The 26,497-nt window shown below is 42.5% G+C and overlaps 1 protein-coding gene across 1 annotated transcript in view; it reads left to right on the plus strand.

Moving 5' to 3' along the window:
• BEAN1 (brain expressed associated with NEDD4 1) overlaps positions 1–26,497 on the plus strand; it is a 52,406-nt gene continuing 25,909 nt past the window's right edge. The window contains exons 1-2 of the mRNA XM_057372660.1: positions 1–172; positions 1,703–1,777. Of these exons, the coding sequence (XP_057228643.1) occupies positions 142–172; positions 1,703–1,777 (106 nt within the window). The 5' untranslated portion in view covers positions 1–141. The remainder of the gene's footprint in view (positions 173–1,702; positions 1,778–26,497) is intronic.

A 26,497-nucleotide genomic window follows, 5' to 3' on the forward strand; every position in this document is an offset into this window, starting at 1 on the left:
CCCTGCCCGCGGGGCGGGGGTCACCCTCCCCTCCTGCCCCCAGCCCGGGGCCAGCGGCTCCGGCCCGGCCCCGCTCCGGCCCCGCGCACGGCAGGAGGCGGCGGGGCCCCGCCGGCCCCCGGGGAGCCGCGGCGGGGGCGGATGGAGACAGCGGGCACGGCGGCGGGCTGGGGTAAGGCAGGGCAGCGCTGGAGCGGCGTGGGGGAGGCAGCGGCTGGAACGGGTGCGGGAAGGCAGCCCCTGAGCGGGGATGGGGAAAGGCAGCGGCTGAGCCGGGGAAAGGCAGCGGCTGCGCTGGGATGAGGAAAGGCAGCGGCTGAACGGAGCTGGGGAAAGGCAGCGGCTGAGCCGGGGAAAGGCAGCGGCTGAACGGAGCTGGGATGAGGAAAGGCAGCGGCTGAACGGAGCTGGGGAGACGCAGGGGCTGGGGTAAGGCGGGAGCTGAACGGGGCTGAGGGGAGGCAGCGGCTGAGCTGGGGGAAGGCAGAGACTGGAGAAAGGCAGATGCTGAACCGTGCCGGGTTAAGACGGGCTGTACCGAGCCGGGGAAAGGCAAGAGCTGAGCCGAGCCGGGGTAAGGAAGGGGCTGAAGCCAGCCGGGTAAGGCAGGAGCCAAGCCGGGGAAAGGCGAGAGCCGAGTCGGGGTAAAGCAGGAGCCGAGCCGGGTGAGGAAGGCTCTGAGGGGCCGCGGGAGCCGCGCGGTTCCCGCCCTGCCGCGGGTGCGGGATGAGGGCTGCGGGGTGTGAGGGCTGCGGGGTGTGAGGGGTGCGGATGCTGGATGTGGGGTGTTGGGTGCGGGATGGGGGTGTGGGGTGCGGGGTGTGAGGTGTGGGGTGCAGGCTGTGAGGTGTGGTGTGCGGGATGCGAGGTGTGGGGTGAGGGTTGCGGGTGTCTCACAGGACCTGCCCGAGTCCCGTCCGCCGCTGAAACTTTGTCTTCGCAGGGACCCCGTCCCGAAAAGGGAGCAGCCCCTTCCCGGCCTGGCCCGCGATGGGAAGGCAGGGCAGGGAAGGGGAGAGCAGCGAAGGGCCGGGCTGGACAGGGGAGGGCAGGTCAGGGCAAGGCAAGGCTGCCCGAGCAAAGACTGGCACAGCCAGCGACTCTCGGGGCTCAGGCTTTGAATCCATCTGCAGGAGCGAACGAGCCTGTCTTATAAGAAATCTAAAGATTAGGTTATTTAGGACACGTTTTACTCGTGTGCATTTTGTTGCCTGTAAATATAAATCTTTGAAGAGCAAGTTATAAATATTAAAGCCTGAGTGCATAGGGGGAGTATGTGTATCAAATTTTAGACTCAATTTATTCCAACCCAGTTTGGCACGCACACGCCTGATGCATTCAAGCTGCAGTCAAATCAGGGAAGTTATTTGGTCTTACAATGGTAGGTGCCTGTTTCAGAGACTGATGAATGACTTAACAACAATAATTAGCATATTTATATTTTATACGTGGGGCTTGCAATTTAAGAGGCTTTAATATCATTTCCTGAACTGGAGGTGTTCCTGGAAGTATGAAGCAATGACTTGTTGGGCATTTCCCCCCCATTTGAGCTACAACTGTGTGTGCACTCAGGGTCTGAGGTGTGCAATCCTGCACAGAGAGTGCAGGTGATCGTTAACTCATYGCGTCTTCAACTCACATCTGGTACAAAACAAACCCAAACTACTGTTAAGGACCTTTCTCTTCATTTTTCCCTTCTTAGTTATTTTCTTCCATCTTCCTCTCATCTCTGGAAGCTCCTTCAGTATTGGAATAGGCAGCAATTATTCCAATCTCCGTAAGTAAACTCTTTTTCTTATTTTCTTTAACTGCATTATTGGCATGCCTTGCAGTCATGTACAGCTGCAGGAATATTATATTTAAAGTTCTCTAGCACATAAACATCAATCCATTAAAAAGCAGATAGCTTTCTGACTAAGAAAACAACTGAGTTAACAGAAAAGGCCTTAACCTTGTCATCTTTAGACAGACAAAACCCACAGAAATGACAGAATTTTCTGACATAGAGGACTGTACAGGTACAAGTACTTCATTTTTTTTAATCCTCCTTTTCAGCATTTTCTCCCACAACAGCAAACTAGCAAATTGACAATTGGAGCACACTGACATCAATCAAAATTTATATCATTTTGGCACTCACTAGTGAAACAAATGTGGCTAAAAATTACTTCCAGTCATTGAAATAAAACAATTCCTGACATTTGACTTCCTTCTGCTCTCCTTTTTATGACTGGCTTTTGTAGTCATTACATGATGATTTTTGAAAAGGAAATACAGCATTATAGGAGCCAATTATCCTCGTGTCACTGGTCCTATTTTGGCAGAAAACCACGTGCATGCAGGGAAGCAGGGCAGCGTGTCCACTGTCTTGGATGGAAGAATGCATAATGATAAAAATACACACACAACAATTAAACCCACCCAGAGCCCCACTGGAGCAAGGGCTGCAGCTCAAGAAAAGCTGTGCTGAAATGTTATAATTAGACTGTGACATTGCAGCATTTCTCATGCCCATCATGCCTGAGAAATCATACAATTAAAGGTGAGGTTTAAAGGAAGAACAGATGAGAAGTTACCTTAATTTACTTTGGAACGTACATGGAGGGACACAAAGTCAGCTACAATCATTCCCAGACTAGCAATAATACCCTCTTTAATGTTTGCTGTCACAACCTATCATGACAGCAAACTCAGAGAAATTATTCATAGGGTCAAATCCAGATACTGTCAATAGCAGAGATCTGTAGGATCTATCCCAAAGATAATTTTGGTAACTGGGAGCAGAGTTTGGTTGGCAAAGGTGAAAACAATGAAAAACCAWGTAAATGTCAAGTGTTGTCTTTCAGATTGCCTGGTAATCCCTTAAACTCCTCAAAAAACCCACATTAAAGTTGGGCCAAGGAGAACTGCAAAAAATTGCTGCTGCCTAATCGGTGGCCAACTGGCATCACCCAGCTCACAGAAAATACTAAACAGAGTACAAGAATGTGTACATGGGTACAACTACATTGGGCAGTATTCTCATTTGTTATTGAGCTGCCCATGGACTTGGTAAGAAAACACTTGGTGGTGTGCTGGTGTTGTTACAGCTCCATATTGCAAAAAATGCTGAGCTTATTTTCCCACTGAAATGTTGGGTTTACCTGATGCACATTTYTCAGCACTTCATTGCAGGATGATTTTGCTTTGCATTGGGTTTAGATCAGTGGGGTTCTGTAACAGAACAGTTGCAGCTAAGAGTTGAGAGGAGTCTGAGGGTGGCACTCATTTCCTATGACTCTTCACAAAAAAAAACCCCAAAAACCTAAATATTTGAGACCATGGCTTTGTTTAGCTTTGGCCTTAGCTGAGTCCAGTTCAGCCAGGCCTGGCATTCTTGCCTTCGCACCAGGGCTCYCAGCTATAATTCCTGTAATGCCTAGACTCTGAAATGTTCCACTGACAGGAACAGATGACATTAACAGAGTACCAGKTGGGCATTAGCCAGAAACCAGCCCCAGGGTACTTTTACAGCGAATGTGGAGCAACCAGAGTTATCCCAGGCTGTTTGTAGGCACCACAGGGAGGACACTCCACAGTGGACTCTTCAGCTCTACAGAGCTCACACAGGCCAGGCACCAGACCTGTTTGCTCTCCAAACACTGCGTTTCCTAAGCAAGGGCAAAGGCCCAGGACTGCAGCTCTRTCCACAGAGGGTCAGCTGTGCCTGGGAAAAGCTGCTCTAGTCCAGGACAAAGGGATGAAGTCAAACAAGAAAAGTGCAGGCAAGAGAATACTCAGAGATGGAGCCAAGTGACTTCAACCACACAGAGCCAAGGTGAGTTGACAGGGTCAGCATTTAACAGAACATCCTAGTCTAAAATAGAATTTGTTAGTGACTTTGTTACTTTAGATGTTTCTTTCTGAGAGAAACATTAGCTTTTCTTTGCAAAGAGTTTCTAGGTTTTGGTCAGCTGCGCTTGAATGGTTGGTTGGTTTTCAGAATAAAGAGTCAGATTTATCTCTATAAAATACTGACAATGAGCATAAATTAATAGCCAGCAGTCATGAACCTCAGTTACAGTTTTAAATGCTTAAATGAAGGGGTTCCAAAACTGTCAGAGAAATAAAAAGGTGGAAAAATGGTTCTGTGCAAATTACCTTCCCTTTCGGCATGTGCCTGCCTCTTCTACCTCTTTCCCAGCACTTCTGAGGTTTATCTCTGAGGAAATTGGTTGTAGACACAAGTAAATCAACTGATTATTCAATCAATTACTCAGATTGCCAATACATATCAGGTATTRTGAAAAGATAGTTATTTACAGCTATTTAGTAACTCTATAGTTATGTATTCAAATCTTAAGTATTTATGATAGTCCCATTCAACCATGTCCCTGCTCTAGGAGCACAAAGAATGTCCAGAGATATGTAAAATGCCATTTGCRTGTGTGAATGACAAAAAACCAAAGCTAAGAAATATACAGACTGCATTTTCAAATCCARCACTAAGATCCCTGTCTTAGACCCTTGACAGAGCCTGCAAACTTATGCTAACTAAACAAAATTCTCTCACCAAATCAAGGAACAGAAGCATTCTCTCTGTGGCCCTCTGTGCATGAAACCCCATCTCAGCCAGGCACACGGACACACCTCCCACAAGGGAAAATGTAGAAAATCCTCATCCTGGAATCAGTAGAGCCACTTTGGAGGCTGTCCCTCAGCGTGTGGCTCGGGGACAGCAGTAAGAGCACAGCTGGCTGCCAGCTGTGCTGTCACTGACYGCAGCACTGAGCTGCGCCCTGACACCCCAGGATGATGGTGGAAAGTTGAATAAGCTTCTGCTCGTAAACAAGGAAATCTTTCTGCACACAGCAAGAATAAAATGCTCTCTTCACTGCTGCAGACTTGGGAGTATGTAGCCCTTGGTGGCAAATCCTGTCTTTTTCCCCTTCCAAACTCAGCCAGTTTAATGCAATTGTCCAAAGGCACGAACACAATTCCCGATGACAGTGAGCACAACAGCAGCAGGAACACAACTGCACAGGTGGACCCCAGTGAAGGAACTGAGTGATTTGGGGTCTGTGCAAGTACCTTCAGGAGTTCTCCTGGCTGCCCCAGATTTGAGATATGCAGAAAGACAGGAGAGTGCTTCCAGCTYTGGTGGGAGCTGGTGTCCTGGAGAGGTACAGGATRCCAGGGAATTTAAGAGACAGTCTGACAGATCTGCACCTAGAYTTAYGCACAGCACAGCAGGACTTGTGGGRTGCCTCAAGAAGTGCCAAAGCACCAACATCCACCACCCATCATCAGTCTCTCTATCAAGAATGCTGGAAACCACACAGGTCTGTGGTGCCAGACAGTGAGGGACATGCGCTGCAGCTGCCCTCTCTTCTCTTAGGTGCACAGCAAAATTTAATCCCCAGAATAATCTGCTCTTTTCTTCCTTCACTCATTTTTTTTTTCTCCAAGTGTAGATGTTTTCTGAAAGTGCCAAAGAGGTTCCCATCTCCTTTTCCTTAAGGGCATATTTCCCTACAGTTTTCCACACTGAATTTTATGCTTTAATGTTTCCAACTGTGCAGGAGGTAAGGATGTTCAAATGCCTTCAGAACCACACTTTGGAATCCTTTGTTCCTCTCCCCTATTAAGTAATATCCTACTAAGTAATATCCAGCATCTTTCTGCCACCAACTTATTTTATGATGGCTTGAAATCATCTGTTACATAAAGAATAATTTTTTCAGCTTTTAGTTTATTAGGCTGGAATCTGCACTGGCAAAGTATCCATTTCTCTCCAAGCCTGCCAGTTTCTTATCCTCCTATGTGAGAATGTAGCCTGACAAGACCACGTCATTCATTTCCACTGTACCTACTGACTTAATGCTTTCATTTCAAGCAGCTTCTCCCAACTCACACTTCCCCACTTCAAATAATAGATTAGGAAATAATAGATGCACAGTTGCTATGCACCTGCATTGCAAACACACATAGTCTAGTCCAGCCCTGCTCTCTAGCAAATAAATCAAATGATGCTTTCATTTTTGGAGGGGATCTCATCAAGCTGCTATCAAGAAACCTCAGGAGAGATGGGAGACACTTGGTTTAGGTCCTGTTTGAGCTGTGTGTTCAAGCACCTAAGGACCCAGCAGACTCCCAGATGCCTTTATGCAGAGCATCTCTCCCTGAGAGGTGGACTCCTCTGTAAAGCTTCCTAAGAGTCTCTGTTCTCAGATGCTTTGAAATCTTGGCCTCCAGCTCAGAGCTGGCAGAAGCAATTCAGCTGGCTTTGACAGCATTTATGCAAACAGGGATTTTAGCTGCAAGACTTAATACATTTCTTGCTGGAACTTCCTGAAATACCTCTGACTTTTTTTTTTTAAATGACATTATATGACCTTGGGAAGCCTATGGTTCTCAAGAACCTGTGTGAAGATAATTCWCTAAAAGACATTGCAGCCAAAGCCCATGATCTCTGTCTACTCTTAATGCAAATAGTGCTTTTATGACACTTTTTTTCTGTGGGCTCTTTAATTCTAAGTTCCTTATCTTTTAATTGATGTTTTTAGTTGCAAGGATGTTAATCCCTCTGTTTCCATGTTTAAAATGAGGATTTGTCTTTCATCAATTGTTTTATCTTCATTGGCAAGTAATCTTTGTTAATTTTATTGTTTAAGAAATTCAGCTCTGTAAGCGTCTGATCTTTACAGGTTTTCAGCATCATTGCTTTAGTTTGAATTAGCTGCAAAATTGTTACAAGATTACTTCTACTTAAAAGCTCCAACTAAAACTGAAGCTCAATTGCTCCAGGYTCTGCACAAAATAATTTGCCTTGTCCTTGCAGATTGCAGGTGTCCAGAAAACACAAAAGGTGGGAAGAGGGAAAATAGTCTGGCAGGAAAGTTAAYTGCTTTCAATTACATAGCAATTTAAGAGGAAAGCAGGGCTCTCCTGGCTCCAGGATTGGTCTTTGTCCATTACCTGGCACTKACTCTTGCTAACAACAGAGAAATACTCGGAATTCAGTTTCCATTCACTGCCTGTAATGTTTTTTATGGTTAGATGACAAATACAGGTGGGTCTCCATTCCACTGGGAAAGGRATTTCTGCAGCAAGGCCTCAAGATTTAAAGTAAGATCCCAGATCTTCCCTGGGAGAGAGTAATTGTGAGCTGTTTAGTCCCAGCTYGAAGACCAGTTCTCACTGGAATTTAGTAGTCTTGTTACTGGAAGACCAGTTCTTACCCTCATATTGAATTTTGCTTCTAATCCACACTAAACCCTCCCTTCTTGTTAGCAGAAATCAGTATTTTGGTTATTTCCCAGTTAAACTACTACAGAMTGACTGTTTTCACTCTCCAAACACRCAGAGCACACAAGTCCTTGGCCCAAACAATTGACAAGAAGTACCAGGCTTTATTACAGAAGCTGGTCACAGAAGGTCCATAACAGAAGACCAGAGTTTCTAGAATTTGTAAACCAGGTTTCCTTGTTGTCCTCTTACTGTCTTGTCCTGAAACTTTCTCCAAGGGCAGTGGTTACACAGGGAAACACATGATCCTCACTCCAAGGTCAGCGGGGAAATGGTAAAGCCCTGCTGCCTTGACCAGACAATAAAAGCTCTGAAAAGTTAATTAACTGATTTTATTTTATTTTATTTTATTTTATTTTATTTTATTTTATTTTATTTTATTTTATTTTATTTTATTTTATTTTATTTTATTAAGACAAATCACTGCTTTATTGCAGCAGCCATGTTGACAAGCAGCCCAACAATATCTAGTCACTGGATATTGTAATTCCAACTCTGCCTCAGAGACACATCCACAGAGGAATGTGAATCCAAAGGGATATCTGGTTTKGCCTGGAACTTGGTGCTAAGGGAAGAGCATGCACTCTGCAGAGAAGCAAAAAGGAGAAGCTATTTGGGGTGGTTTTTGTGCATCATTTGAAGGGTACATCAAACTGCACTAATAATCACTCTCCTCACAGTCAACACATTTGKGGAATCACATGTTCCTTTGGAAAGAATGTGGGACATTCAATAATAGGCTGAAAACTCAGTTCCAATGAATCCCGCTGGGATCTCTGGCTGTACAGCACATCTCTGAGCAGCAATCCCAACCAGAAATGCCCAGATGTTTAGGGAGAGCACAAAATCAGAATAATACCAATATGACTTTTTAATTACACAATTTTAGAAAACACTTTTCTTTTAGAACAGCACAATCCTAACTGRAAACATCAGTGGAAACTGTATTTTTGCCACTTGATCCTATCAATCAATCTGAGAGATATCTGAAAACCTGACAGATACCTAAATTAGGAAAAAAAACCTCAATTTCAGAGCTTTATTTCTGTGTTAAAAAAAAAAAAATGCTTCCACAGAATGAAGCAAGAAGTAAATTAGTAACTTTCCCAAAGTTGGAGGTATAAGATCTCCAGCTCTTCAGGAGAGCTGGAGCATCTGTAGAGGTAAAAATAAGAACTTTCCCACATTTTCAAACTATCATTCCCAAATACAGCCAAAGACAGCATAGTAAAATGCAGGGATAAAGATGATTTCAAGGTACTGTGGGTGTATAGAAATGACATCCTGTGTCTGYCCTCTAGTTTAAGGTTATTGTACATTTCCTTAGTTGCCATCAATGCAAAAACACTGAGGAATTGGTGGGGACAATAATCTGTCTTCCTTACACTGTGTTTGGCACAGGTTTSTGTGTCCAATTCATCTGGACCACAGAAGCAGAGCATTAACCATCAACCCAGCCTGTGCCATGTGTTCCTCATTCCTCATTCTGTGGAATGATAGTGGTTGAGGTGAGAACTGGGTACCCACTTTAACAGATACACAATTCAGTGGACATGAATTGGGGCTWAAAAAATTGCTGTTACTGACATAGGAAAATTAGCTGGAAACTATTCCCTTTTATTGCTGTATTTTAACAATGCAGTTAATTTTTAATTAATGGATTATTTTTTTACAACATGGTTTTATAATATTSCCCCTTAACCTAAATTTGACATGAGTATTTTCATATTCTTGAGTTACCAGTCTCCATGCTAAATTCATTCAAATGTTGATTGTTAATGCTGATTTTGAATCCAAACCCTGACAGGTCTCAGCACTCATTGCATGGCCCTCTCTGGCTGGGAATCAGAAAGGGCTTCTCAGAGAGAGGCTTTCTTAGCTTCCTGTCATCCACAGTAAAAATGGGTTTCAAATCAATTTTAATTTTAAATATTCTTTGAAGACAAAATACCTGGTGGCAGCATGTACTCGGACAGAAAGATCACCTTGGGAAGTAATGCATTTATTCACAAGTGAAACCATCAGTCTCAAAAAAATTTCATTGTGAAGAACTGAAACATCATTATTTGCTCAGTCAGTTTRTGATGCCTCTGCCCCTGCCTGCTTTCTGTGCCTCACTTTCTTCCTCAAAAGATCACTGAGATATTTTTAGTCTTCATAGTTTTGGGGGTTGTTTTACGGCTCCCTTTGATAACAAATGTAATTTGCACTTGGTACAGCTGGGAAATAGAGTTTTATGGGATAGGTTTGCATACCCTTCTTTTTAACCATCATTGTACCCCACTGCTTCTCAGTCCAAAGAAAATTGCATCTGCCCATGTAATGTTTTATAGCTTACAATTTTAATGSTTCTCCCTGAGGATAACAAAACATCGCTGTGGTGTTCTGGTGTTCTCATAAAAGCCAGATCCCAAAGTGACTTCTCCAGTTCCACAACAACTGGCAGAGCACAAAGCACAGCATTACCTCATGTGAGATGAGATGTTTGGATTTAAGTGACCTTCAAAGCAGAGCCAGTAAAGTGGTGAGAAGTAAAACAAGAATTTTATGTTGCAGGAACCGCAGAAAACTTTCCTTTGTCCAAACAGTGGTGACATCATAGCTGGTGGTAGAGGAGAATTGTGTTGAACTGGTACCAGTGAACAAGAGGTAAAAAAGGGTGTAAACTGGAKCAAGTTCAGAGAGATTTGAAATGATTAGGGCACCTTTGAACTAGATTAGGAATTAAACAGATGTAGGGAAGATATGAGATATTACCAGACCAATTACTCCAATTAATTCACTAATAAATGATTTTTTCCTTTTGCATCATTTCCCTTTTTGACATTTGCCAGTGACTGTGCAACYAGTCCAACATTTATAAATGTTGTTCCCATTTATACAAGGACTACCCTGGGCACCACCAAGTATTATGGCTTAGCTGCTGCTTCTATCATTTTTGTAACTCTAAAACAAACCAAAACCCAAAAAAAAAACCACAAATAAACAAATAACAACCCACACCCAAGCAGGAACTCCCATGACTTTCATTGCTGGGACTTCAAATTGTCTGGTACAGCTACCAGAAATGCAGCAGCCATTTGGGAGATGCAGCACGATGTTCTCAGAGTACACARTGATCCTGGTAGGTTGCAGCGGTGCCAGGTACAAGTGCCCAAGCTGAGATTTGCTGTGGCCMTGTGGTGCCAGTGCTGGGGATGTTCACAAACTGGGGCCCCTGCTCCCTTCCCCTGGAGCAGCTGTGAGCAGAAGGGGAAATCAGGAGCACTTCCCCACCCTGCAGGGATTTGCAGCTGTAGAGCAGGACAAAAGGTTCCAGATAAAAACATCCAAGAGCTAGCAAACATCATGGAGCAGGAGTGCCTGTGCTCTGTGGGGTTCCACCCTGGCACCTTGTGTCTGTAATCTCAAGAGCTTGTGCTCTTCAAGCTGGGCCTGAGCTTTTCTTTGCCTCTGTTYGGAATGTTTTAGGTTGCTCACATAAGGTAGCCTGGATACAACCTGAATTCATCATACTCTGCTGAAAATTAAAGCTRACTTCCAAAAGATTCCAAAGAATCTTTCTGCACAAAGCTCTTCCTTGCCAAACTKAAAACTCTTTAATTTTGTCATTAATGAACTGTTTTCTGTCTGTTTCACTTCTCTTTCTACTTAYTGGAAGGCTCTGCAGAACTGTGCAACTAAACCATGTCAGTGCACACTTAGATGCACCTGTCAGACAATTATTTACTTTTATGTACCATGCAAACAAGATAACTTTCAATAGCACTACTGGTGAAATGAGAAAAAAATTATAAGATAATATCTTCTTTGAATAATGTGGGAGGTTTTTACCCCTCTTTTCCTGGAGAATTTTCTGGCTTCCTGATCTCCATGACTTTGTTTGTTCTATTTAGTATATTAGTAGATTTTTAACCTAAGAAACTCGAATATATTAYAAGTTCTTTATTCAAAGATTTGCTTGGTGGTTTAGGTGGTTTAGCATGTCACTGGAATTCCATGGGACATTTTGTATTGTGAAGRTAAAGTTCAAAAAACAAAAAAAMCCCACAAAMTTYCTTTCACAGAGATTCCCCAACCCCCTCATAAATTTTGTGTCATGCAGCTGCTGTTTGAATGTTTATGAATATCAGAGTGAAAAGCCAAACGGCTGGTGCTGCAGGCAAACCCTCAGAGCTTTTGGCCTGGGAAGGGGTAGCCCTGCTCAGRTATGAGAAGTGACACCAGTCCCACACACACTCCCATTTCTTGTGCAAAAATATTTTGTCCAGGTGAAGATCAGCATGACCTGAAACTGCTTTTCTGGCTGTTACCATCTCTCCTCTGAGAAGAGGAAATGTCTCTATGCATAAAGATAAAATAAACCACAGTACACTATCAAAGGACAAGATAAAATTACTTTTTTCCCCTCTCTAGGCTGAGGGGAGTGATTTGGTTTTTCTACTCAGCCCTCCAAAATCAACAGCAGTCCTGGGACACATCTTCAGTCATTTAACTGAGGGTAGAGCTGCAGACCCTACTGGATAGGACTTCATGTCTCTGCAAACCAAACTCAAGTTTATGTCTCCTTAAATTCACCCAGGGCTTTATTAAGAGTATTGAAAAAATCCTTCTCTACTGTATCCTACTCCAACAGGAAAGGGACCATGAGAGAGTTATATTTACAGCTACGGAGGTCTTAATCCAGTCCTTCACATTTATGCAAGATAACAAATCTCTTTTTTTCCCCATTTAACCGTTTTGTGTTAAACTGGGGCAAAGATGGATTGGTTTGGTTTGGATGTTGAAGACCTAAGGCAGGCAGAAGGCTCAGAGACACAGTACCCTTGTGACTCCTCTGTGCTTCACCTACACCTCATCTGGCTCAAACCCAAGTTAAATGACCAAAACAACAGGACAGGAAGTATTTGTTTCAGTCTGAGGACCTTTTCAGGTCTGACAAAGAAGAAACAGTGCTTTCCACCCAGGGATTTCAAAAGCAGCAAGATTGACTTTCAGGAGATGYATGGCTTTGTTGCTCAGGAACGAATTGCTTGTTACACAATCATCTATTGTTTCAGATGAGTTGAGCATTCTGCTGAGTAAAAAAGAACCACACTGTGGTGACAGAGTCTGCCTCTCACTCTGGCTGTGCTGTCATGAGCAGGGGGGACTGTGGCAGAGACCACATGTCCTTCAAACTGCTCAAGTGAGTTACCCTTCACTTTCCTGAATCGTGACACCAYGTTCTCTGAATGCAAATCCATCCGCTCACCAGCTCAGTGTCTGCAGCAATGTGCTATTCTGAACAATAGGTTTGATCTGCTTTTGCTTTTGCAAGGACATGGATATTTAGAGGCTTATTTATTCATGTGYCTAAATCATTCCTACTGGATGCTCAGTTCAAGGACAATGTGTGGTTCAGGCAGCAGTGGTAATGGAGGATGTGGTCAAGCTCAGAGTGTATTAAGCTAATGTATTCTGAAAGCTACYGCTCTGAAATGCCAGTTGAGGGGAGAGAAGGAAGACTAAAAGCCTAAGAAAGGCAGTTGCCATTGCCAGAAACAATTAGGCACTGGCAGCTCTGCACAGCAGTGGCTGCTGGCGGGGCACTCTGCATCTGGAAGTGGGAATGTGAACAACCAARCAACCTCACAGCTGATTCAAGTAATGCTTGGCCAGCAGGGAGGGAAGAATTACTGTCAGGTCAGAGRTATCAGAGGATTTAAAGGAGTCATAGAGTACCTTTTATACACAGTACAGACAGTTTTAGCCATTTGTTTTAAAACCAGATTTGCTGCAAAGAAGTTGAAGGATGTATTGGAAGAGCTCTGATGACACAAGGGTGCTGCAGTCTCAGCAGCTGCTGTTTACAAGCAAAACTGGAGATGTAACCACCTCAGCTCCTTCAGTTCCTGCTTCAGGCTTGTGACATTTACATGTTAATATCGGGCTACARTTTGAACACTGAAACCTTCCTTTTAGCATACCCATTTTGGTACTAGCAACATCTAAGAGCACATACTTGGAGACTTGTGGATTTTAGTTATATTTTACACAGAAGAATGTGGCCTCAGTTTTGCAGAAGAGCCAGAAGTTACAATGGCAGATATAACTCTAAAGACGCTTCAGGTGAAAATAATCCAAAAAATGAGATTCAGGAGTGAGATTCGTACACCCCCATCCTTGAATGGGCATGAGATACACAGAAGAAAAATGCAAAGTAAAAGCCCCTGGGACTTGCACAGTGTGGACAGCAGGCTCACAGCACCATCCATGCTCAGCATCACGCACTCCCAGGCTGTCCAGAGCAGTTCCAGCCCACACAACACTGACATTCGGTCACAGGCTCCTGAACAGAGCAGCATCCGGGTCAGATCCACAGAGCACAAAAGATTATGATTTATTGAGAATTCCGAAGAGCTACAGTTAACATGCATAGGAAGACACAAAATACTGAATTTAGGTGTTATCTCAGGTTCTTATACCCTGCATTCCTAACCTTAACAGCAGAGATTACAGCTAGACCAGGAGTTGTGCTTTTTCCTCTAAGAATACATCACGGGTGTGGCTGTGGAAGGTTTAATGGGAACACACCAGTTTAGATGATCTTGCATTGTGCCAGGATCCCATGCAAATCTTTAATCAMTTTACAMTGAAATAAGAATGTGCTGTTTTCTKCCCTTCTATAAAAGTGTGCATAAAGTAGTGACTGGCAACAATCTTCTTAATATATGTAAATATATTTTTTTCTAAATGCAAAGCTGTCAATTCAGTGCTAATAAAAAAACCACAGCAATGACAGCTGACAAAATAAGAGTCAAGTACTCACAGGTTTGCTCTGAACACATTACAGTCATTAGGAGCTCCAAACCAACAGAGCATTTGCAATGCTTACAGGAGTGCACACAACTCAGAAATTGCTTGGAGGAAAATTCGTTATTTGTCAGTGGAAGGACTGATGATCTTCAGTCTTCACAGACTGACTCTTCACAAGGGAACCTGGGAGCAGAGTGGCACCACTGAGGCACCAACATCTGTCMCCTCACAGACACAGAAAGGTTCCAGACAGGGCGGGTGCCAAAGCACCTCTGCGAGACTCGTTAGAAGAGCAGCAGCCACAGGAAAGCTTCCCGAAGGACTGAATGCCAGCTGCTGCAGCATTTCCTGCACTGCAGCGTTTGCTGCAGTGCCAGCCTGCCCAGAGCAGCGCTGCTGCCCAGGAACCAAGGACACAACCAGTGGAATTCAAAGGCTGCTAGGCAGATTTCCTCAGGAGTCGTGTTCACATCAGGAAGTCATCACTGAACACATGGATAAATCAGCACATGAAAAAGTACTTGAGTATAAAAAACCCACCTTTGTGAAAATGTGTAGGTAACATATAAGGTATATAATTATATARCTACTATATAGGGGATGTGTATATATCCAAATATATATTACATATAAATATAATATTTATTAATTTCCTCCTATCYGTGTGCACAATAGAGGCACTTGAATAATTTCTTGTTCTTATTTCTAACTTTCTGTGTTTGTAATACTGACATCTAAACAAGTAGCCCATAGGGTAGAAAACACCTTGGTCATTCAGAATACAATGGTATTTGGTATATTTGGTGTACTTGCCTCATCCTAATGCATTTTAGGAATTTAGGACTTTCTGACAGAATCCAAGCACCCTGAATTGCCTGCTGAAGGCAGCAATCATTTAAACAACAATGTCCTTGAGCCATAAAACATGAATGAAAAYACCTGACTTTTAATAATAAAGAATAATTATAAGAATAAAAAAATAATAAATATAAGAATAATAATAATTATGTCTTATAGAATTCTTGTCTTAAATTTGGTACATTTACTTTACAGTTATTGGCATCACAATTCAAAAATTTAATTTTCTTTTTATTTTAGCCAAGAAAAACTTCATCTTCTTCATATGAAACACATAAATAACCAAGAARGAAGTGTAGTTCCCTTATAACATCCTTTTCTATTAAATCATTATTAATAGACATCTTTAAAGCTTGTATCAGTCATATCACTTACCCATTATTTGTGTGTCCTTGGACAATTTCTCTTGCTACTTAAGGGCACTGATTAAAAAAGCAAATAGATCTATCACATCAGATTGTTGTTTATTTATTTCAACGTTTTCAGAGACATGGGGATTGTCAGCTTTTTTTAATTGAAAAGGATTTTATATGCATAAAAATAGGAGTAGATGGATAGATAGATAGATAGATAGATAGATAGATAGATAGATAGATAGATAGATAGATAGATAGATAGATAGATAGATAGATAGATAGATGAAATTTACTTTCCTATTATTATTTCAACAACCTAAAAATCTCCTGATAAATGGCTTTAAGTGTCTTTAAACTTGTTTTTTAACAACAGGCAAGTGTAGCATGCTGTAGAGCCACAGCTATCAAACTGTCAGCACTAAACCCTGTGGCCATCATCTCCYTGTGTCTCATTAACRGCCACATCTGCATCCCCCACACTCMTACACACAAATTCCCAGAGGAAATGGGAACCTTCTGCTAAACTGCTGTTTCTTCAAGGACAAAAACTGATACAGTATTATCTGAATTTCAGTGCTGGTGGGCAGCAATGCTCTCACTGCTCTGTGTATTTCTCAATCCACATTAGCAGGGTGCAGCAGGACCTATTACTCCCTGCAGTTATGATGAATTAACTGCAAAGGAGGAGGGAAAAGACAGCTGTCGTTTAGCTGGTTGTTTAGGGGKTTTTTAAAACCCACACAAAACCTGTAGTCTAAATTTGTGCCATACAGTATGGTTCTCCTTGATGAAAGTGCCTCAATGGATGCTAAGCAGATGTTTTGAAATTAATTTCCGCTGGGCTGGAAGTTTGTAATTCTTATAATAAATCATAATGTAAAACGAGTGAAGAGATAGGTTAACATTTCCATTTTTAGTGCGTTACGAGAAAATAATTCCTCCAATAAAAAAATATAGCAGAMTAAAGGCATGTTGCACCTTTGGAGCTGTTTGTGAAAACAGCCCTTGTCAAAGTTGTTTTTCATTACCAGCCAGGAAGGAGAGCTTTTTAGCTGAATCAGCTCCTCGGGTTTTCCCTGCAGCTTATCAGGAAGTTTTCTGTGAACCTCAAACATTCCTTCAAGAGGAAGTAACCCCCAGCAAAGGGGAAAAACTGTGAAGTAGAAGATCTTCACCAGCATCTGCTCTTGCTGGTAGCTTGACCCTGACTAAGTAGGTTYGGTGTTACTTCCTCAGCCTAGAAATGTGTCAGCACAGGAAGCCCACGCGTGGTACTCTGCAGGGAGGGGAGTGTCCCTAARTGCCATTGGGATCACAATCCCTGCTCCTCGTGGAAGGATTGGACACACAGATATCACACAGCGCCCAACAGGCTGGCAGATGAACCCTCCAAGTGCTACTACCAGACTGTTTTCTGTCTAATTAGCAAAGCAGTTTWGTGATAGAATCAATTAATTACATTGCCAGGCAGATGGTGATACAGCCACACGGTGTGCAGAGCTCTGTCTCTTAAATTCATTATCTGGAATATTTATCAAAGTCAAAAAGGCTTTCAATGCTGATAAGATACTTTACTAGTATCTTGTTATTTCGGTCTGCACTATTTCAATKTTGTTCCAATTCTTTCCCCTGCCTCTGGCTTTCCAGAAATCCATGTCTCTTCCAGTAACAGCACTTATAAAACTGTGTTACAAACAGTAATGCCAATGGTGGTTATGCAGCACCTTAAAGAACTCCCTTATATTTTGGAACACTGTTGAAAAATCTGAACAGTAATTGCACTTTAAACATACATGAAACTGGAAAATGAAAACCATTTCAGGTGCTTCTGAAACACAGTACAGTTCACCCTCCAGTAAATTCCTACAGCCAGGACTTACTGATTGTTTCTACTCACAAGCAAATCTGTCCTTAGCCTTTGAGATCATGGAATTTTTGGTGGACTATATAGGGATTCCCATGGAAGCTGACCATGTGCAACTTTATTTGGAAAAAAAAACCCAGCAATTCAGCTCTCACACCAGTAATGCAGAGAACTAGGACAAAATACAGCCACCAAAGTAAAACTGAGGGGTGTATTTCCTACTGCCCCAAGAAAACTACCCCATCAGTCTGAAAACTGGTCAAGCATTCCTGTCAGTGCTGGAATCACAGAAGCACGGTGGGATTTTGCTTTGGACTGGAGTAGATCCTCTCTGATGGTACTTATGTTTAAACTAGCAGCTGTGGTGTGAGCATTCAGGCCCTTCAACAAAACCCCAAATTCAGATTACAAAATCCCAAAGCATGGAAGGCTTCATGCAGGTTTGAAAACAAAAAGCTTTGCCACAGCATACCTATTAGAAGGTTATTAGTGCAACAGTTCTCTTTTTTGGTCTGAGAAAGGCTTTTTCCTTTAAACAGAGAAATACATGGCCAAGTTCCTCAGCCTGTTGTATGTGCCCACTGTGCATTCRCTCCAGGGGTTTCTGCTCAGGCCACGAGATCTGCTTCTTAAAACACTGKCAGTTCATCAGCCATGGAAGCAGATTAATGCACAGGGAAAGGGAAATTACTTTCAAACACCTTCTGCCCACCTCCCCCTCCTGTGCCATTAGTGCCTAATCCAATATCTTGGATTCTGCTCTTGGGCCTCGGGAGGCAATCAAAGCCTTGGTTCTGGCATTGATAAAATCAGATTCAGTGGTGTCTGTAGCAGTGACCAGGAGCCTTCAGCACCAGATAAGAGATTGCTTTGTATCAGCCATGCAGGATCCCAGAAATGAGAAGGGCAAAGCAAAAAGAGATGCTAAGGAAGGAGTTCAGAAATAAAACCCAGAAAAAGAGAAAATTAACAGTGGCAGCACTTTCTAGCTGTATCACACCAGTTTTACTATCACAGAAACTCACGGAATTCTCATGGCTCACAGCTATGAGATAAGGATGAAGCCACGAGGTTCTGAGGAGATCCAGCACTGCTGTGGGCAGGAATGAAGCCATGGGGGGATCCACTACTGCTGTGGGCAGTCTGGTCACACTGGGGCAGTGCTGTTTGCTCTGTCATGGGCAAATGGCAGAGGCATCCCAGGTTTTCTGTTTGAGACAGGAAGGAGATTCCCCAGGGCATCCACACAGAAYGGTGCTTGTAAAAGAAAGAGGGGCTGTAGTATTTTACACATCCTTTCAGACTCAGGCATGTCGGGGAAAAGCTTTGTAGTCAGCTATTGTAAATTCTCAGGGAAGGGAACAAAGGAAAAAACTGGTCCTCAAAATCAACACCCACAGTATCTATTGAGAGTAAGGTGGACTTTCCAGGGAGGCTGTATTCCAGGATAGATTTCCATCATACAYTCAGCATATTGCTGCAAGATGGAAAACATCTGTGCTATTGCCACAAGCCAGCCTGGCAGGAAGAGCCTGAACAAGTGATGGATCAAACAAGAGGAATGTGGGAGGAGGGAATSTTTGTTCTTTTTATTGCATCTCACACATGCAGCTTCCCTTCCCAGCCATGCTCCTGGGCATTACAGTTCTGTAAGAATAATGGTACCTTAAGTGTRCTGAGCCCCAGCTCTGACATTCCTAAAAGCCTGTTTAGGGCACCACAGTAACCAAAACAGCCTGAGAATCCATGTCTGCAGTCATGGAGAGGATTCCAAGCCAGCCCCCAGTGGGTGCTCACCACAGCTGATGTGTACATACACAAACATGTACAGAGTTCAGTAGAAGAAACAAAAAAAAATGGAACTTGATACTTCTCATTTTATTAATAGAGTAATTAAACACTGCTTAAAAAACCTTAAAAGRATTCTGTCATGWAGATTTTGCTGAAGRCTCGTGTTAACAGGAGGWTTCTGTTTGTTCCCMGAGCTGCATCTCCAYAGCCAATTCCCAAGRTTGCTTCTCTGGGAAGCACCTCAGGGGAATCCACGGAGATTCAGAATCTCCATCCCTCTCCAGGCAGTTTTAGACAGTCATGTATCTAATCCTGCCTATGGAAAGCCCTCTTTAGGTAAAAAAGATAAAGGAGGGGGAAAGGCAAAAAACTATCAGTATCCAATTTGGTGGCAGCTTAGGAAATAAATTCTTTGGTGGCAGCTTAGGAAATAAATTCTTACAACCATGCTGACTAATTCAGAAAGAAAAATTAATGCAAATCCTTTTTTAAAAAAGCTCATATTGCAAAATGAGTCCCCAGAATTTAGTTAATTTTTACTCTCCATAGCTGTCCTGGCTTTCAGAGACAAAATAATTACTTCTTAGGTTACTCTGAGAGCTTAATTTTAGCATTTAGGAAGCAAAGCCCAGACATAAAAGTGTTAGATTTAATGGGCAGCTACCATGAAATTCAGCCTAATGGGAAAGAGCATGAACTGTTTCAAGTGCATTGCAAATATGAATATATTTGCTCATTCCTTTCTGTCTCAGTCAACCAGAAAATCTCCACATGAAAAAAAAAAAACCTCATTGTTGGATCTTTTTCCTCTCACTTTCTCTTTGCTGTGCTCTTTTTTCTTGACTGAGTGTGATTTTTTGCTGTTAAAACCCCTTGGGTGGGAAGCAGAGCCACTGCTAAGACTCAACAAGAGCATGGTCCTGCAGGTCCTCAGGGGATGCTGCYCTGAGGAGAAGCGCATGGATTTGTTCCAGTTGAGAAAACAAGCTCATATTTCCCCTGCTGGAAGAAAAAATCGAATGTCTGATCTTTGCTCAAGGGTTAATCAAAAATTTCTCAAAAAATGCACTTGGAAAACTGGTGCTGATCTGTAGCACTTAAGATGTTCTTGCCTTCATCTCCCCTTTGTCCAGTCCTCCACCACTCATTTAACATGAAATAACGCACACAAAGATTTCAACTGTCTTTTTTAGTGTCTCAATTTAGCTGTATTTTCTGTCTAGAGACTTTTCTGAAACCATGATAAAGTAGTTTGAAAGCGTAAAATTCTGCTTCAGCTTTAAACATGCATTTTCATGGGAACCAAAGAATTCACCCCACTGAAGACAAAGGTAGTCAGAAGCTGTGTAATCAATCATTGCTTCTAGTTCCAAGGGTTACAGGAATGGAGGCTTTCAGCTCAAAGAAATTGTATTTTATGCGACTTGACACTTCTCATTTTAGTAGCAGAGTAATTAAACACTGCACAAAAGCTTAAAATAATTCTGTCATGAGGTTTTTACTTAAGGCTCGTGTTARCAGRAGGTTTCTGTTTGTTCCCAGAGCTGCATCTCCACAGCCAATTCCCCAGATTGCCTCTCTGGGAAGCACCTCRGGGGAATCCCTCTCTAGACAGCTTTGTAGAAAGTCCTGTATCTAATCCTGCCTATGGAAGGTTCTCTCTGGGTAATCCTGCCTGGAGTGAACCAGGATAGTGAATAGAATCTTGTCAGGAGACTTTCGAGGAAAATATGTTTKAACACTGTCCAGACTTGAATTTTGGACAGTTCTTGTCAAAAAAACTGATTTCAGGAGAGGCATTTATGTTATTAAAACATTTATTACATGTTATTTAAACATTTATTACATAAACATAACAGCACTTGAAATATTAAATATTGAAACCATTAAACTTTAACCTAATGACTGCATTCTTTCTTTCCATTCATTTCATTAGATGSCCTTTTAGAGCTGTTCCAGCTGAAGAAAAGGGATTTGCAATTTCACAAKTCTCTTGCAAATTTGTACCCAGGTTTCTGCCAGTCCTTGCCAGCAGTTCCAGGGAAGGGACACAGACCTTCTCCAGRTTGTCAGAGACAGACAGGKACTCAGGAAGGGCATTTCAGAGAGRTTCAACCTGCCCTGGGGTGCATGCAGGCTCTTCTTTACTGTCCAAATGGGAGAGCAAAAAAGAACTGATTCCTGAAATAATCCCCAAAGTGAAGTTCCAAAAGTGGGGAAATATTTGCTCTTAATCTTGTGTGATCCTGTCACACCCCTGAATCAGATGGGGAAACCCAGTTCTATGCAATCAATGAAGAAAACACAAATGGAAGGGTTGTCAGAGGCACTGACAGGAAAGAATTCCAACTCCAATTTCCTYCCAAGAAGTCATTTCAGCTTCTTTCAACTTCACTTCTTCACTCAGCAAATGAACATAACTGTACTTGTCAGCTTGGAAAATTGCTGTGTTAAAGACATCCTATCAAATTTATGGAGCAACAAAATTATATTCCTTATATTCAGGAATATCTTAATTATACAATCTTCTCTATTGGGAGAAATACTCAAACATCCCGAAGAAAAAGATCAAGGGAGGGGGAAAAGTAAAAAACAACCCAATGAGCATCCAGCTTGGGGGCAACTTAATAAATCAGTTCTTATAAACACACTGACTAATTCAGGCTTCTTGAGGCATCAAATCATTTGTTGTACTGATAGTTTAAGCAATCTTTGTCACACTTAAATTCTCAWCTCACTGCTACTTGTCCCTCTCATTTCTCCTTCACTTGCTTAGTCACACGCTGTGACCTCCAGATGGGGCTCAGTTCTGTGGAGCATTCACAAAATGCATCAGTGTTCAGTAGAAGAATTTAGAATGCTCTGGAAATCACCATCTATTGTTTCCCTGCTACAACAAAATGCACCCTATTGCATACAAAAATGCTGCTGCTGGGCTGCTGAGAAATTTCACAGATCACCTTAGTCTGGATTATCAAAACTAATGACAACTWTGTCCTCTTCTCTTACAACTTAGATTATTCTTAGAAAGGATGAATAAAAGACTGCTTTTTCCAGTAGTTGTATTTATTCAGCATATTCTTCCTCTTTTCTTTGCTGGCATTAGGTTTTATTTAATGCATCTTTTACTGCCTGCTGAGGGTCAGTGTTTGTTGATCTTGCCTGATTGGAAAATCCCACTGACACACTACCAAATTCTGTAAGCAGAGATGATCAAAGCACATAATTGCAACAGCCCTCAAGTAACTGTTAATTAGAGCAGAACTTTTATCTGTGTTTGCATCACTAATTTGACAACTTCTCTTTTCAGAAGCTAAAAGGGATAGAGGGTTTAGGAAATAAAAACTGAGCACAGAATTCTGGCCAGGAAAGRAGAATGACAAACCTGCAGGGCTCTGGTCCCCTTTGCCTCCCACGTGGAAACACTGACAATGGCTGATGAAAACCAGGATCCTAAAAAAAAGGAGAATGAGCAAAGATTGCAGTACCAGCTCCTCCTGAGATGGGRCAGTCACTCTGATGATGATTCCCCTTGTCCCCTGAACTTAGAAAATGCTCAATTCTGCTAAATACAGCCATTTTCAAGATAGATATAACAACAGCAAATTATGTGACAAGATACAAAGAATGGCCAGTTCTGTTTCATGGTGAGGAATGATCAGTAGTATTGTTACATTTTGAAATATATTAACATATTTCTCTAAATGGCTGCCCACCCTTTTTCAAGAGAGAAACTGAGGTTTGAAAGTTTTTATCAAGGCAGCCTGTAAAACCTTATTACAAACCCACAAACACAGACAAGAAACTWTTCCAGTTAAAGGAGTTGCCTGGCTATGCCTTTTCCTTCATCTGTTATATGAATCTATGAATTCCAGAAGAAGCTATTTTAAYACATTCTGGTAATTTTGATTTTACCACTTCTACAATACACACTTTCAAAACAACAAGACAAGCCCATCAGCAAGGCAAAATATTCTCCCACCATCAAAATGGGTGAATTCAGATTCAGAACATGAATATCYGTGCCCCATGAACTGGAAAAATTTGTACAAATAAAACCAAGAATGCATTTACAAAGTATAAACTATGCACCTTCCTGAACTGAGGCCTAACTTCAGACTCTTTATAAATAAATACCGGATTCCAGTTTTTGCCATATTATCTTTAYGAAACATGAGTTAATGGAAAACTGTGTGCTGTAGAACTGAGAATAAAATGAAAAATATAGAATGAATAGGAAACAGAGCCAGGGGGCATAACACATCATTGAAATCCCAAATTCAAATCTGCGTTGAGCCATAACTGAAATAATTGGCTGGTTGCATCTGAGTGGCTTCCAGAAGAGCCTGGTTTCTCTCATTGCATTGCAGGAGAAGTGTTTGTAGCTGCCAGGCTTTGTTCCCCAGAAAGGAATAACAAATAAATGGATATCACATATAAATACACAAGCAGGGCAGGAGAAAAATGTATGGAATGGTAGACAAGAAAATATTCTGATGTCTTTTACTAAGTATCACTGGTGACTCCGCGAACAACAGTAATTCACAGAACCTGAAAAATGRTGTTTGTACATGAAAGAAACCCTGTGGTGCCCTCTCTGAGGAGGGAAGAACAAGTAACTGCCTCAGTCCTTCTGCCTGGGAGAGCCAGGGCAATGCACAAAGCAGGATATGGGAAAGGATGACCAGAGAGTTGAGGGTCTAACKTAGATAAAGCTCCTGGCACTGACTCTTTCCCCACCTTTGTGAGTTACACAGGAAAAAGATTCTTTGCTGGGAATTGAGCATCCTTTCAGTGCAGTTACAGGGCCAGCCTKTCTTCTGCATGGATGGAGTTGTGGCCCCAGGAGTGCAGCATTAATCAAAATTCCTGTTTGGGGCTGGAGCTGCTTGGTGCTCATGGTGGAGCTCATGTGTGCCACCACATCGTGGTGATGAGTTTGTGCCTCTGCTGCACAAACGAGGCCTGGGAGCAGCCCTGGGTGTGCTCCAGGAGGCAGATCCAGGTGCTGATCCCGCTTCCAGAGGAAAATGGGGAAGGTTTCTCTTCCCACTATGGCCATAAAGGGCTGTGGAGGCAGAACTCCGGGAATGGTGCTCGGTGGGATGCGGGAGGGGTTGAGGCTGGCACCRCTCCCTGTGTGACTCCACGTCTGCTCCCAGGAACAAACAGAGCCCTTCTGGGGATTCTCCAGCGCAGAGAAATGTCACAACTGACACAATGTTTGCCGCGACGAGCTGTGTTGGCAAAATTCTTGTAGATGCCACCCAAATGTAAATGAACTCTGGTGACTCAGAGAAGCAATCTCCCGAAGAAACAGACACAGAACTGATTTGCATTTAGCAGGGGATTACAAATATCACTGCTCTCACTCCTCCTCTCAGACAGAAACTGCTGGCTTGGTGTCAGCAGTGGCAGAGACGCATTTCTGCTTCTGGTAACTCATTTAGTACCGAGAGAGTAAAGTGTGCATCCCTGAACTTGTCAGGTAGCTCTTTTCCATAAATATTTTGCAGAAGGAGTTCTTATTCTCAATACTGGGAATACAGTATTCTTATACTATACAGGACWGCAGAAACACATGGAAGTAAATAACTGGTGCAGAAAAAAAGAGATCAGTCAATGAAAATATAAAATAGATTAATCATTTCAATAAGATACAGAGAGTTCAGTCCACAAGCTTTTGTTGGGCTTTAAAAGTTTCCTTGCTCTGAATGCTACACTGGAGACAGCAGGCAGGAGGGCTTTGCAAAGTTCTACAGAACCCCAGTTGTGGACTTTTTCTGTGAAACCTGAGCTAACAAGGACAGACAGATTACCTGATGGGAAAAAAGCCTGAATGAGAACAGGTACAATGCAACATTAAGATGTTCTACATCTTAATTTTCGTTGCGTGGAGAAAGGAGACATCATCAGAATAAAAACAAAATACCCAAAGGTAGTACAGGAATGTAATTTACATTTGTCACTTTTTAYAGAATATAAACTAAAATATGAAAAATCTAACAGACATAACTGTCATACTTTCACCATAAAGAATAAATAGCACAGTAATTCCCACTGCAGAAGAGATGAAAGCTTCAAAAAAGAAATGTAAAAGAAAGACCTGTTTCCATAGCAAGTCTTTCTATTCCCACTTTCTGTCTTCACATAACCCATGTAATATTCATTCAAAGTAATTGCTCAGCTTAAGGAAACAGTGTGCTGGTAATTCACATAGGTCACAGCAAGTGCAGGARAAATGTGCAGAAATAGGAAGTGACTGAACATAGAGCACGGCAGAGCTTATGTGCCACCAAAAGGGCCATTGGGGTTTAAATTAAATCACAAGGGAAGCCAAGGAAGGGCAGGGTTAAGTCAGCAACCAAAAGGACAATCCCTGAAGAAATGCCTGCAGTCAGAGCCCCACTCATACACGTGGGGGTGTCATTYCTGGTGCCATCAGTGTCCCACTGGCCCTGCCAGTGCCTGTCCTCAGCACACAGCCTGTCTTCACACACTGGATCCTCCTGGTGCTGCCATGATGGGATTCCAGAAGTGAGCAAGCAAAAAACGGGTGTCATAGTCTCCATGTGCTAAAATGCTGCACATTTAGGTTATTGTTTGGTGCTCCAGAAGCTGCTTTGTCTCATGAGCTGAACATCCTCGAGGCTCCAGCGTGAGCTGGTGCTGGGCYACTCCTGGGCACTGAGGAGCTTCCTTCTCCAAAGGGAGAGAGCACTTTGGCCTTGGATGCCAAGCTCCTGATCCATCCTCTCCTCTGCTGGGATAGAAAAAGCCCTCTGGACACACAGATGTTCAATTCCAGTCACGTAACTGTGCCTTGCACTGCAAACTGCAGCAAGCGTGCTCCCACTGTGCAAGGGACTACTTTGCACTAACAGGGGAGCTGACAAATTGCAAAATAAATCCACAGATTTTCCTTCTGCAACCCAGCAAAAGCCATTTGTCTGGTCATACAGGGAATCCCASAGCTCTGCTCCATATTCCTCAGAAAAAGGGCTACATGGAGCCCCAGAGCTCTGCTCTGCTCCCGGCACTGTTTTGTCTTGGCAGAGGCAGGAGCTGGGCCAGCAGCCTCCTCCCTCTCCCCCACATTTCAGAGACACAAGCAAACTGGCAGCTAACAAATGGAAATAAAACAAGCCTGAAAGCCAGCACCTCTCCTACCACGCTATGGAAACCTGAAAATCTTCCTACACTCTGCAGCATTGAWAAAAGCCCAATTTTATCAGTAGAAATTGCCAACAAGAGTGAGAAGAACTCTTCAYTGCAGTCAAGATTAAGGCTGATTTTAGGCATAGTGATTTCATATTAATCTTGATTTGGGATCACAGCACAGCAACTRTTTGTGATGATACAGGTCTATACACATTTGTAGGAGACGGAGATGGGATTTATGGTTTGATGTGCTCATACCAAATTACCTCGGGTCAGAACTCAAAGGACAGTGTTTATACAGTACATAAAACCTTTAAATTAGATTTCTCTACTTAGAAGTTCTTTTAAAGCTTAGGAAAAAAATATTACTACTAAGAACAAA

Source organism: Malurus melanocephalus, unplaced genomic scaffold, assembly GCF_030028575.1.
Source record: "Malurus melanocephalus ecotype Western Australia unplaced genomic scaffold, MMel_1.1 scaffold_176, whole genome shotgun sequence".
Taxonomy (NCBI): domain Eukaryota; kingdom Metazoa; phylum Chordata; class Aves; order Passeriformes; family Maluridae; genus Malurus; species Malurus melanocephalus.